General features: G+C 38.5%; 1 protein-coding gene across 6 annotated transcripts in view; it reads right to left on the reverse strand.

Moving 5' to 3' along the window:
- Nucleotides 1-13,932, reverse strand: part of RFX3 (regulatory factor X3) — a gene marked incomplete at its 3' end in the record, with an annotated part of 272,770 nt that overhangs the window by 9,819 nt on the left and 249,019 nt on the right. For all 6 annotated transcript variants that reach the window (XM_084899509.1, XM_084899510.1, XM_084899508.1 and 3 more), the window contains one exon: nucleotides 11,406-11,559. In XM_084899509.1, coding sequence (XP_084755635.1) covers nucleotides 11,406-11,559 — 154 coding nt within the window. The remainder of the gene's footprint in view (nucleotides 1-11,405; nucleotides 11,560-13,932) is intronic.

Here is a 13,932-nt window from a genome sequence, read left to right on the forward strand (position 1 = left end):
TACATAGGTCATGCAATTTTTCAATCAAACTTGTCGAATTTGAACACTTTGAATTGTGTCACAATTTAGCTGTCTTAGTCGCCTTGCAAAAGGCTACCAATTTTCTCTGCCTTCCACACTCCATTTTACTTTTATTATTTCAACGCAGCAGCAAGGAAATGGGGGCCTGACAGCCCGGGCCAGCCTAGACATGGTGCAATCAATGTGGAGCGGCCCGATGAAGCGGGCGCACCCTCCAGGCCCACGCCCAGGCCGCGTCCGAGAGTCCACCTGGAGTTTACATGAGAAAAACATGGCCCAGCTGCTTTGTTTTTCTGTTGGAATTCTGTTTTTCAAGTTTTTATTAGCTGAAATGAAAAACATAATGGGAGCCCCAGAGTTGAGAGTATTTACTTTTATAAAAAGGCTTTTTTTTTTTTTTTTTTTTTTTTTGTAAGTTGCTGTTCTTATTTAATAAGATAATAGGGTTCCACTTTTAACAAAGGCATCTGATCGTTCCGAATGCCAACCAAACAGAGCTTAAAGTAATATGGAACAAGGTCTAATCTTCAGCTTAGGCTTTATTTTCTACCTCCATTCCAGAGCTTGATGATAATTTTACAATGGGATAATACATTCTGAGAGACTCAGGGTGGACAAAGATGAACAAAATATACTAAATAAAAAATTGAGGAGCAAAGTTAACAAAGTTAATCAGAAAATGGTGAAGTAAAACCTAAATCCATCCAATTTTTAAATGGAAAACGTATATTTTTAAAAGCTGAATATTCAGAATAAGTTATCATTCGAAATTCAGATTTCTCAACAGACTCAGGGTGAGATAGAAATTCTACTTACATTCAGAAGTTTGCTTATAAAGAGTTCCATGATAGAAGTATTTTTTTCATCTACAAGGTTTGTCTATGAAGTAATAAAACTGATCTTATTTTGCAAACATATACATTTTTTTTAACCTAAACATGTGCTGTTCTAATAGTAGCTACCTTGGGAGTTTGAACACTTATTTCAAGGTCCAAAGTTCTGTGATTTCTCTTTGACACTTTCAAGAGTTAGTTTACATATTATTCAAGAAAACTCATCTTATTATTTTACATCCAGTTGTAACTCCAAACAGCCTTCCAAATTTCATTCACTGCAGTTGGTGCTGGGATGATTTCTGACTACTCACCAATATCAAATTCATCTTTCACAATCTACGATATATTCAGAATAATGTCATTTTAGTCTTTATTATTTCTTAGCAGTTCAGAGACAGTTTGAAAAGAGGCATTCCACAACATTTTATGTCAGAATAGTGTTACTGGAACAATGTGTAGCTTTTGAGGTGACTGATTTGAAGGGGGCAAGGGCCTCCCTGATACACGGCTCCTAGTATGTTTGTTAGGAAGACTGTTCTATCCTCTACTTTACAGGTACATCTCACAGGGAAACAAGTATAAAACCATAAACACTATACTGCTGTTTTAACATCGGTCCTGATCACATGGGTCAGAACCCTATATTAGCCAAAATAAAACATTCAGAGTGAAAGTTATATAAAATTTCTTAAATTAAAGAATATAATACAAGCAGCAACAAAAATCAATGAGGCTATATTTTTGGTATTATTTAAAAATTTTAAAGCTATAAACAGAGAATGCCTAAAACTAAGGGATCTTTTATAATTTATATCTAATTGATATGAGATTTTAATTTATTTGAAATAAATACTTAACACTTAAGATTCAATTCTTGAAACTAAAGCCAGGGGTGGGGAATGTTGGTCCAAGTGCCTCATAAGGCCTGCATAAGCATTTGGTCTGGCCTTGCCCAGGCCTTAGGGAAAGTTAATTAAATGATTGACCAAATACAGCAGGCTAATTTTTAAGCTGATAAATTTGTATGGCCCGAGAATGATGTTATAAATATCCAAATGGATCTTGTCAGAAAAAAGGTTCCCCAACCCTATTCTAAACATACCTCTACAACTAAGAAAAGTGAATATTCCATTTGTTTTTGACAAATCTCTAAAAGTTTTTGGGACTAAATTATTATTGCCATTAATTAACAATAATCTACACTAATAAAAGAGAAAGATGCAAATTGACTGTACCTTCGTGACACCCACCAACTAATCAGGAGTATGCAAATTAACCCAACAAAGATGGCGGGTTAATTTGCATATACAGGCACCACCCCAGCCGCTCAGGGCCTATGGGCAGTGTGGGAAGGCAGAAAGGAGGCTCTGGGCCAGAGCTAAGGCAGTGCTGGCAGCCAGGGGAAGAAAGGCCCATTCTTGCACGAATCTTTGTGCATCAGGCCTTTAGTACTATATAACGTGAAAACAAAACTCTGAACACAGTTGAAAAATTTCTTTAAAAGAAATACTGTTTTAGTTGCTGCTTAACTGAAACTATGACAACTTCCTCAATACAAAGATTTTTTTCCATAGAAAATTTCTGCTTAATCTAAATGGATATATCTGATTATAATGGATGTTAAAAGCAAAAGCCCAAACAATTCAAATCTTAGGGATTGTTATCATACTAAATGTTGTGTGCTGTGCCATACACTGGGTGCTGGACACCATAAAAAAATCTTAGAGATACTTCAGCATCTCTAGCTATCTCTAAGATCAATGACAAAATTCTTCCCCTACAGCAAATAGAGAGAGTAGATTTAAAATTAAAATGTCTTGTGAATAAGGAGTAAGATTTTGATATTCTATATATCTGAAGATAATGTTTTCCATGCATTTTACATGTGAGAAAAGAATATACATGTAATTAAGAAAAAGCCCTTTAATCCTATAGGGAGACTAAGATGAAGAGAATCAGTCATTCACTCATTATTCAATAAATATTCATTTAGAACTTACTATGTGCTAGGCACTGTACCAGCCAGATCCAATCAGATCAATCTGAAAATATTCCCTCTCTTTGGAGGTGGGTATCAGAAATTGCTCATATTATGAAGGATAGGTAGTTTTGCCGTAAGTGAGTCAAACTCGGAAACCTTCGAGGAGGTTTTAGAATTATTAGAAAGGGAAGTCAGTTGCAGGGAGTTTTGGAGCAGAAGGAAGTATAGGAATGGTGATAGGGAGGACTGAGAACAGCTCGAGCAAGGCAGTGTCACAGACAGGGGACAGTGACAAGTCCTGAGGTTAAGCTAGTACAAACCAGAAACAAGAGGGAGATATCATGATTTGGATGGAAAAACAAACGGAGGTTCATAAGAAAGTACAGAGATCACTGTACAGTTATAGCTCCAGAAACAGGACAATCTAAAATCTGTTGTAGCTTTCTAACTTCCCTACTGCACAGGGGACCGGCGGGGGCTGCTACTCACCGAGGTAACATCCTATAGCTGATAACACACTTCCATGGTTCAGTACATGGCTAGCTTCCTCTCACATATTATGACCTCAGGTGTCACCTTTTCAAAGTCACTTCCTCAGAGGCTTTTCCTGACAGCCATAAGTATCACCGTTGCTGTCATTCTCCATCACTTCCCTCAAAGCACCTACCACAAGGTGCAACCCTGACTTTGCTTCTTCACCTACTGTCTTCCCAACCCCAATGCCAGTGCACATGGGTAGGGAGCTTATTTGTCCTCTTTATAAATATAGGTATCCCAGAATCTGGTAAACAGCTCCTGACAGATATTAAAGGCTATATACCAAATGAATGAATTTTCCTCCTTATTTCATACATAAAAGCTTATAAATTTGGCAAGGTAGAGAACTTAGGTTTAATCTTATTGCTACTGAAAAAAATTAATTGATTTGTCTAACATTATGTAGGAAATACAGTGGTGTTCTATTTGAAATCAGACATTGTGATCCTTATTTTAGAAATTAGAGAGGGGGAGGGAGGGAGGGAGAGAGAGAGGAAGAGAAGAGAAGAGAAGAGAAGAGAAGAGAAGAGAAGAGAAGAGAAGAGAGAGAGAATGAATATGTATGTTCCAAGGAATATAGAACATTATGGAGTTAGAAAGCATATGGCCTTTGATGAATGTAGGAATTAAAATTCTAGATAGAAAAATAGGGAATGTCATAAATGTCAAAATAGAATGGAATATTTCATTTTGAAGGCCCCCATCTTGTGGCCTTACAGTCCAATGAAATTCTATGACTTTATAAATAGTATTTGACCATTGAGTTTTGAAGACAAAAACTGAGTAGGGCTACAAGCAGTTCTGCCTGAGAATGAAAATGGTCCTTAGGCTTTGACTTAAGGTTGTTGACACTATAAACTCCATCTAGGGCTGTGTACTGACCAAAGCATGTATGACATGGATAGGCTGTGTGTGTGTGTGTGTGTGTGTGTGTGTGTGTGTGTGTGTGTGTTTGGCAGAATGGAGATAACACACAACCAGAAACAGCTGATGAACTCAGATGAATGCAAACTCTGGTGTTACCAACTGCTGCTCTCTCTGCTCTTCTGAGAAGTCAGTAAAGGAATAAGGTCCTTTAAAACTTACCGTATAGCCGCAAAAAAGATTGTTCACATGCAGATTTTGCACATCCTGGCCTGATTCTAATCTCTGAACATTCTTCCCTTTGATTTAATTTTATCATGTTCTGAATTTTATAAGTCCGTATAGTTGCACATTATCTTTTAAGTTCTATTAACCAAAGTTAGTAAAATGGATGACAAAAGGATTAGGTGGCAGCAACTATTTTGGACGTTTTTGATGGTGGAGAGAAACATCTTGAAATTTCAATTGTAAGGGATTTCAGAGCATTATAATTTTCTTTAAATGTCTTCCAAATGAGAACCAAATTAATCAAAGTGTTTTATATTTAGCTTTAGTACAGTGTTTCACAACTGAGGGAAAATAGTTACAGACTTTAAAATGATTTCCAATTTTATAAAATTTTCAAGGAATGCTAATGTTGTATTTGGTAAAATCTTATGTTCCCTGGTTATTTTTTCCCCTGTAAGTGGTCTTTTCTATGTATTTCCAAACAATTTTATTGAAGACTTCTAATATGGCCACGATTTCTGCCAGTGACTTCACAAATTCTACCCCCCAGTGACTACTTGTCCTGCCCCTTGGCCATGCGCTGTTGGCCACTCTGTACATAGGTAGCATATTTTCATTGTGATTCTAACTGTTGCAGCTTTTTTGCACTCCTCTGCTCCCTGAGAACATAGTAATAAATGCAATTATGTACCTTTATATCATTTCAAGTGAGATGGCCTTAGTTGCTTTGAGGAGAAAAGTATTCTCAAAAATAGAACATGTAACACTACCATTAGGTCAAACCAAGAGCCCTAGTCCTGGACCCCACTCCGTAGAGATACTTGCCTTGGCTTTCATGTGTTTGCGCTTTCCTCATGATGTGAGAAGCCAAGTGAGCCAAGTGGATGTACCCTCTGGGGCCTGGGTTCCCCTTCCAACTCCTAGAGCATAATCCTATTATCCGAGATCCCAGAGTTCCCTGCCCAGTGACCCTGAGTCCTTTCTATGCCTGTGTCGGTCTCTTCTCCAAGTCTACCTGTTAGAGGAAAGAAGGCATAGCCAAAGAGGGGCAGCTGTTTGCAAAGAGTGGGCAAAATCTGAACATGGACTGAGGAGTCCACAAGCATGAGCACAAGGCTGGCTCTTCATAGCACAGATGGGAACGAAACGTTAAGAGAAGGTAAGGGTCCAGGGCCAGAGTCTGGGCCAGGAGCAGGTGGTCTCTTGGTCACCACTTTCTGGCATAGAATTAGGAGGAGCCAGAGAATTTTAAATTTAAACTCAGCCTTCCAAGTTGTTACCAAGATACATTTATCAACCGAGGTAGACAGAATAGCTTTACTTATAGTTGCTCCATAACTTTAAAAATATTTAGACATAAGGGCGTCCGAGGCCCTGCAAATAACAGGGTTGGGCCTGCCAGTATATCCTTTATGGAAATAAGGTTGGAAATAAGGAACTTTGGTGCTCATTAAAGCCACTTTCAACAAGAAATCACAGCATTAATTTAATACAACACACAGGTTCTCCTTAATTTTGATTATATCACCTCTATTTTTTGGAAAAGACTAACTGAAGAGACAATGGGGTTTGGGGTGTAAAAACATGCTCTCTCTATAACAAGAAAACTTTTACAACTAGCATGCTCTGAATGTCTACTAACAACAAGTGGAAAGGAGATGGGTGGAGGACTATCATAATGCACCCTGCAATGCAGAGAAAAGAAGCCTAGAAGAAAATAACGAAAGCTTATTGGGTAGCACCAGTTTGTATATGACTGTGAGTGTGGGTGCTTTGCAGGGAGCTGTATTATATGGATAAAATAAATTAGTCCCTATTCTGGATCTGTCTCCAAACAATTTATATGGTGAAAAATTAAAATACGGATTGAGGCTGAGTGAGAAAGTCCTACTTTCTTCAGTTAGTTCTACCACTTGTTAGTTCTGATTTTGGGCAACTTTCCACCAAAGTTCCTCATCTCTTGTAAGGTTATGGTGAATATTAAATGAGAGTGTAAAACACCTAGCACAAGGCCAGTCCTCAATTTAAAATAATAAATAAAAAGTTGTATTATAAATAACAATGTACTTTTTGACTAGTGCACATTATATTTTCCCAGCTACTACTGTTCCAAGATAGTTTCCTTTCCTGCAAATGATTTTTAACTAGCACTATGATTCATGCCCTTAAAAATAGTCTGTAACAAGTCTACTATTCCACAGGTACATTATCTGCGTATTTCCTAGTTGCACTAGAATAATGTTCACTGAAGTTAATTTTTATTAGTTTCCATTGGTTTTACTTTGAGCATCCACCCTTATGGCAAACTGCGGCTCACAAGCCACATGCGGCTCTTTGGCCCTTTGAGTGTGGCTCTTCCACAAAATACCACAGCCTGGTCTAGGGAAGTGGTTTGCGAACTCATTGGTCAACAGAGCCAAATATCAACAGTACAACGATTGAACTTTCTTTTGAGAGCCAAATTTTTTAAAACTTAAACTTCTTCTAATGCCACTTCTTCAAACTAGACTCGCCCAGGCTATGGTATTTTGTGCAGCCATTGTGGAAAACAGTATGTGGCCTATCTTCAAAAAATTAAAAATAGAACTGCCATGTGACTCAGTAATACCACTTCTAGGAATATATCCCAAGAAAACAGAAACACCAATCATAAAGGATACATACACTCCTATGTTCATAGCAGCACAACTTATAATAGCTAAGATTTGGAAACAGCCTAAATGCCCATCAACAGATGAATGGATTAGAGAACTGTGGTACATCTACACAATAGAATACTATGCTGCTGTAAAAAAGAAGAAACTGGAGAGCAGTACGTTAAGCAAAATAAGCTAGTCAGTGAAAGATAAATACCACATGATCTCACTCATTTGTGGAATATAAAGAACACTGTAAAGTGATGAACAAAAACAGATACAGAGGCAAAGAAGCATCGACTGTCAAACTACAGCGGGAAGGCAGGGGAGGGTTAGGCGGACTAAGAGATCAACTGAAGGACTTGTATGCATGCATATAAGCATAACCAATGGACACAAGACACTGGGAGGGGGATGGGGTGGGGACATGTAACAGGGGTAGGGGAGACCAGGGAGAGGTCAATGGGGGGAAAAAGGAGACATATGTACTACTATTTTAATACTTTAAATAATAATAATAAAAAGATATGAAGTAGGAGTTAGGTTAGTGGCAAGGAAGAGGTGGGCAGAGCCCCAGGTATTAAGAACCAGTTATACAGTAGTCCAATGATGAGAAAAGCTTGGTGAATGAGATCAGAAAAAAGAACACTGATTGTAGCAGGAGTAGTAAGAGGGAGACTGAGGTTTAATCAGAGCCAGGACCTGACCTTCTGTACCAAGGAAAAAATTTGTTTCTAAAGTAATAGAAGAGAAAGCTGCTGTAGCGTTTAAGTGCAGGTAACACAATAAGCTTTATCTTTTCATATGATGATACTGACTGTTCTAAGGAGTGGTGGTAAGGAGAAGACTTGGTAATTGGTTGGATATAGGAGGCCAGATAGAAAGAAATGTGAAAGATGACATTCAGGTATCCAGTATGATTACCAGAGAGGATTGTAGTATCATTACAGATTGTAGTATCATTAGCAGACAGAACAAGAGTTTAATTTTATTAAGTGTATAATAGCTCTCAATAAACAGTGACAATATGTTGTGGTTGTTTTTACTGATGATTGAAAACCACTTGCTGTGATTAGGGGTAATGGTGAATTTTTTAGGTGTTGCTCTCCCTGTGTACACAGATACTTCTGAACTTGACATTTGCAAAGGGAATGCAACTGAACTTCAACATGAAAAAGCCTTTTATTACGTTCAATCTGATGTCTAGGATAGCTTAATATAACACATTAATAAACAGAATTCTTTTTTCATGAATTCCATTCTTTTACCAAGAATCAATAAAGTTTAGATATGATAATATAGCCATGCCAATTGGTCTATCCAGGGCTTACGTGTTTGAGGCATCAATGTATGGGGAGATCAAACATAAAATTAGCCTTAATTGGCCTAGGCTAAATAGTGAATGAGCAAAGACAGCTCAAAGGATTTTCCTATAAGTTAGGTAAGGGGATAGTAAGCAAAGAAATCAAGAGGTGTACTTAGATCTTTGATCTTACAGGAAGTATTTCATACTTTATTTTATGACACAGATTCTACTTATATCGTACTAGAGGCCCAGTGAATGAAATCTGTGCACGGGGTAGGGGTGGGAATTGTGTCCCTCAGCCCAGCTTGCACCCTTTCCAAACTGGGACCCCTCGAGGGATGTCTGACTGCCCAGTGGGATTGGGCCTAAACAGGAAGTTGGACATCCCTCTCACAATCCAGGACTGCTGGCTCCCAACCGCTTGCCTGCCTTCCTGACTGATTGGCCCTAACTGCTTGTGCCTGCCAGCCTGATCACCCCTAACAACTTCCCTTGTCAACCTGCTCCCTGCCAGCCCAACTGTCTCTAACTGCCTTCCCCTGCCAGCCTGGTCACTCCTAACTGCCCTCCCCTTCCAACATGGTCGCCCCTAACTTTCCTCCCCTGCCAGCCTGGTCATCCCTAACTCTCCTCTTCGGTTAACCTGATCACCCCCAACTGCCCTCCCCTGCAGGCCTGGTCGCCCCTAACTGCTCTCCCCTGCTGGCCTGGTCTCCCAACTGCCCTCCCTTTCAGGCCTGGTTCCTCCCAACTGCCCTCTCCTGATGGCCTGATTGCTCACAACTGCCCTCCCCTGCCAGCCATCTTCTGTCCACATGGGGGTGGCCATCTTTTGTGTAGGAGTGATGGTCAATTTGCATATTACCTCTTTATTATATAGGATTTTCACCTCATTTAATAATCTGTCATACCTGCAAATACTGTTTACACACAGTGGGGGGAGAAAGACTGCCTATTAGAATAATTAGTTAGCAGTATCAACTATGTAAGGCTATTTTCATTTTCATTCCGGTGAGCCAGCACTGCTTGTACAAGCATCTGAGAAGGCTGCTAAGTCTTCTCACCTGGCTCACGACCACTGCCTTTGTTCCCTAGAGATTCCAGGAAAGCAAAGGCCAAGCATCAGGAGTTACCACATTCTGTTAATAAGAACCCTTATATCATTATCCTGATCATTGTATTAAATAAGCCCTGAAGTGTATGAGGTGGATGGAAAATGTATGAAATATACCAGAAGGCATGTAAAACTTCTGAAATAGAAGTTTTGAGTTCTGAGTTGAGAAGTTTTACAGTACTTAATCTACATACCAACTGGGCATTTTGCAACCAGGCATCTATAAAAGAACTAAGGAGAAAGAGGCACTAAGGGCACATAAAATCTCACACCTAAATAACTGCCATCATTTAAACACAAGCACCATTAGTGAACATCAGACAGATACACAGATCAGAAATTTTAAAGGAGAAAGAGGAATAGTTTAACCCAGTGGATCTCAACCTTTCTAATGCCACGACCCTTTAATACAGTTCCTCATGTTGTTGTGACCCCCAACCATAAAATTATTTTTGTTGCTACTTCATAACTGTAATTTTGCTACTGTTATGAATCATAAATATCTGTGTTTTCCAATGGTCTTAGGCAACCCTGCTAGCAGTTCTCAACCTGTGGGTCGTGTCCTACAGGTTGAGAACTGCTGCTGTAGAGCCTAAGACCATCGGAAAACACAGATATTTACATTATGATTCATTAACAGTAGCAAAATTACAGTTATGAAGTAGCAACAAAAATAATTTTATGGTTGGGGGTCACCACAACATTAGGAACTGTATTAAAGGGTCACAGCATTAGAAAGGTTAAGAACCACTGGTTTAACCTACATTCTGAATGTTTAACATATACCTTATTTATATAAGAATTCTTAGAGAGGATTTTGAAGTATTTTTTTAAACTTATACCTTTACTACTATATTTATTAAGCTAGGAAATGCATCTAATACACATATTTTCGCTTTTTACATTTAAATAAGCACATATATGGAACTTCTTTATTGCTGTAGGTAATTTGTAATGTTGCCTTACCTGGTATAATCCTGCAAGACCTCAAGTATCCCAATTCAACACAAGGAAATGAGCTAGTGCTGAATCATTTGAGCATTTGCATTTATTCCTAATTATATTAACAAACCCTTGTTTATGGTAACTTCAGAGTTTTAGCTTTTAGACATTTTGTTGAAAATAAGACATTTTGCTTACTATCTAAAAATTCTGGGGAGTTTTTTCTTCACATCTAGTCATTAGAAGCAAGGCTCTGAAAATCTGACTGAGCATTCAAACCAGATCTCTACCACTTAGCTACGTAACAATGTGTCTCAGCTTCCAACGTGAATCTCAGATGCTCATCTGTAAAACAGGATAAAGTAGTATCTAACTCAAAGACTTCTTGTGTGAAATGCTTTGTTGCATGGCAAGGACTTAGAACACTGCCTGGCACATATAAGTGCCCCAAAATGTCAGCTATCATCATGACCATCACTTATCAACATTGCTCCTGAAACAGAATCATTCATTTTTGGACACTGGGAAAAAGTCTCCAAAATACATTTAACCTTTCCCCCCTGTATTTTTAGTTCTTAGTTTTATCAGAAGCATCAACCTTTCTTATTTCCCAATTACCGTAGATTTTTTTTTTTTTTTTTTTTTTTTTTTTTAGTCCAGTGATTCTCAAACTTTTCTTTTACATAGGTACCATTATAACAAATTCAAACATTCCAGGAACTTTCACATGACATAATTAGTAATTTTAGAATCCTCTGATTAAGAAAATACAGATGAACAGAGGAATTTAAGGACCCCTGAAACAAATCCACAGCCCCTCCAGGGTCTAAGACTTATTGGTTAGGAACCATATTCAATAATGAATATATTTAGATTATAATGTAATTCAGATTCTTCTTTTAAAAACCTCATGGGTCATATTTCTTTCAGTTTCTCTTACCTCGCCCATGACTGCTATGGGTGTCTCTCCTGTTGCCTGAGCAACACGATGCTCTACTAAGTAGAACATATACTCGTCATAGAGTAGACGGATCAAGTGGAAGGAGCCAAAGCTAGCAGCACTGCGTAAGGTTAAGTCCCGAATAACCATTGAGCTGTTCCAAGAGAAAAGACAGATGCAGCCAATATTAGTGACGAGGATTAGAGTTCAACCTACTTTTTCTCTTCAAAGAAGTCAAGTTGGAGGTCTGAAAGATGGGTATGGCACACAGCCTGCCATGCAATAATTTCACGATTAAAAGCAGTTGGCTCAACTCTTTGAAACAGGGAGGTAAGAGAGGTAATCCTCACTGACACTTTAGGACTTTATTAGAGCTAGACAGGTTTTTACGGGAAAAGCCATTTTACTAACATAGGCAAGTCTGATGATCCCACTGAATTCTCATATGGGTCAGAATTGAATATGAAATAGTTTTGAAAGGTTGACAACTCATCACCTCGGTAAGAAAAAGCAACTCAAAGTGAAAATCTTATTGATGGGTAAACATTGTGTTTCCACTTCTCAATGATAGTGGCTTTGATCAGAAGCATCAACCTTTGGGAAAAGATGTATTTGTGCCACACACAAAGGTTATAAAACATACTAAGCAATGTTCTCAGATGTGGCAAAGTAGAATGTAGATGATCTTTACATTGATCTGTATGACTGTGGTGGAAGACAAATTTATTGTAATTCCAGTTTCGTACTGATTTCCACTTAAATTAAGGTGATTTTCCATGAAAATCAATGAAGAAATGCCTGACTTTGAAAATGTGAACTTTTAATTTATAAAATATACCAAAATATGAACAATATTAATAAAACTAGAGGCCTGATGCATGAAATTCATGCAACTGTAGGCCCTGGCTGCTGGCACCAGCCTCCCTCTGGCACCCAGGATCCGAGCTTCCCTTGCAGCCCCGGCTTTATCTGGAAGGTCATCTGGGAGGATGTGGAGTCTAATTAGCATATTATGCTTTTATTATTATAGATACTAACAATAAACTTAATATTTAAATTGTAAATGAGTTTAAAATAAAATTTTGGCTTCACTTAAGATAAGTCCATCATTGGCTTGTTCATGCACTTCAAACCTCTTCAATATTTCTAATTAGAATCAGGGTGGGGTATGTGTGGGGTGTTGTGGGGTATGTGTGTGTGTATGTGTGTGTGTGTGTGTGTGTTATCGATTTTAGAGAAAGGAAGGAAGAGAAGGAAGGAGAAAGTGAGGGAGGAAGAGGAAGAGAAAGAGATAGAGACAGAGATAGACAGAGAGATAGAGATTGATTGGTTGCTTTCAGTGTGTGTCCCAACAGGGGTTCAAACCCTTATCCCAGATATGTGGCCTGACCAGAATCGGACTGGCAACCTCCTTTAGGTGTACAGGACCATCAGCTGAGCCACCCAGTCACGGCAATACCTAGCTATCTTTTAAACATACTGATAAGCATGCCATGAAATTATTGTCACATGTTTAGAAAAGAATCAGTTGAGTTATATTATTAATGCTATGTCTACTCTATTCTCTCTGTGTTGGGCCTCTGCCCTACAAGCCAAGTATTAAATGACATAATTAACAGTATAATTAGAAACCTACTGTTGATTCAGACTTCTATAAGGCATGTTGCAAAATTGATTCCATTGAATTTTATGTTGCTAAGTTACCACAAATTCAACTCATCTTCAAATCAGTAATAAATGTTAATTATTTTATGATGGTGAAAGATACCCTTGTGTATTTGTCTTTATAATTCATTGTGTGGAAATGGAAACATTTACTCTAGCACATGATACTCAATCCACCTCTTCGTGTATTAGGGGATATAACACACCCTTCCTAAGAAGAAAAGTGAGAACATCACACCTGAGACCTCCTTGGGAACTCTCTTTTCTTATAAAAATTTTATTTTTATTGATTTTATAGAGATACATGAAGGGAGAAAGGCGGGAGGGGAGAGAGGAAGGGAGAGATGGATGGAGGGAACAGTGTGGGTGTTGGAAGAGAGAAAGGGGGTGGGGAGAGAAACAGCAATTTGTTCCACTTTTTAATGCATTCATTGGTTGCTTCCTGTATGTGCCCTGACTGTGGTTTAAACCCACAACATTGGTGAATCAAGATGACCCCCTAACCAATTGAGTTACCTCGCCAGGGCCTGAACTGTCTTTTTAACAGTGCTTACAGTTGATTTCAAAAGAGTGTTACTTTATGGAAGATTTATATATTGTCCTGTTGTAGTAAAGCTAGGTTCCCTGTGCCCCCTTTCAAATCACTATAACAGCTATACATTTCATTCCTTAAAAATGGGATATTTGGTTATCCCGAGTAATGCTGTGTTCTGTTATCCACAAAACACACAAGCTGAGAAATGGCCCACATAACTTTTCCATTTATGCCCAAGAAAGACGGTGATTATTTTTTACCCACCTCCCAGGGAGCTAACAGGAGCCATTTAAAGCCAGGTTAGGCAAGGAGAGACCCCCCATCCAG

Source organism: Pipistrellus hanaki, assembly GCF_964339955.1.
Source record: "Pipistrellus hanaki genome assembly, chromosome: 11".
Lineage (NCBI taxonomy): Eukaryota > Metazoa > Chordata > Mammalia > Chiroptera > Vespertilionidae > Pipistrellus > Pipistrellus hanaki.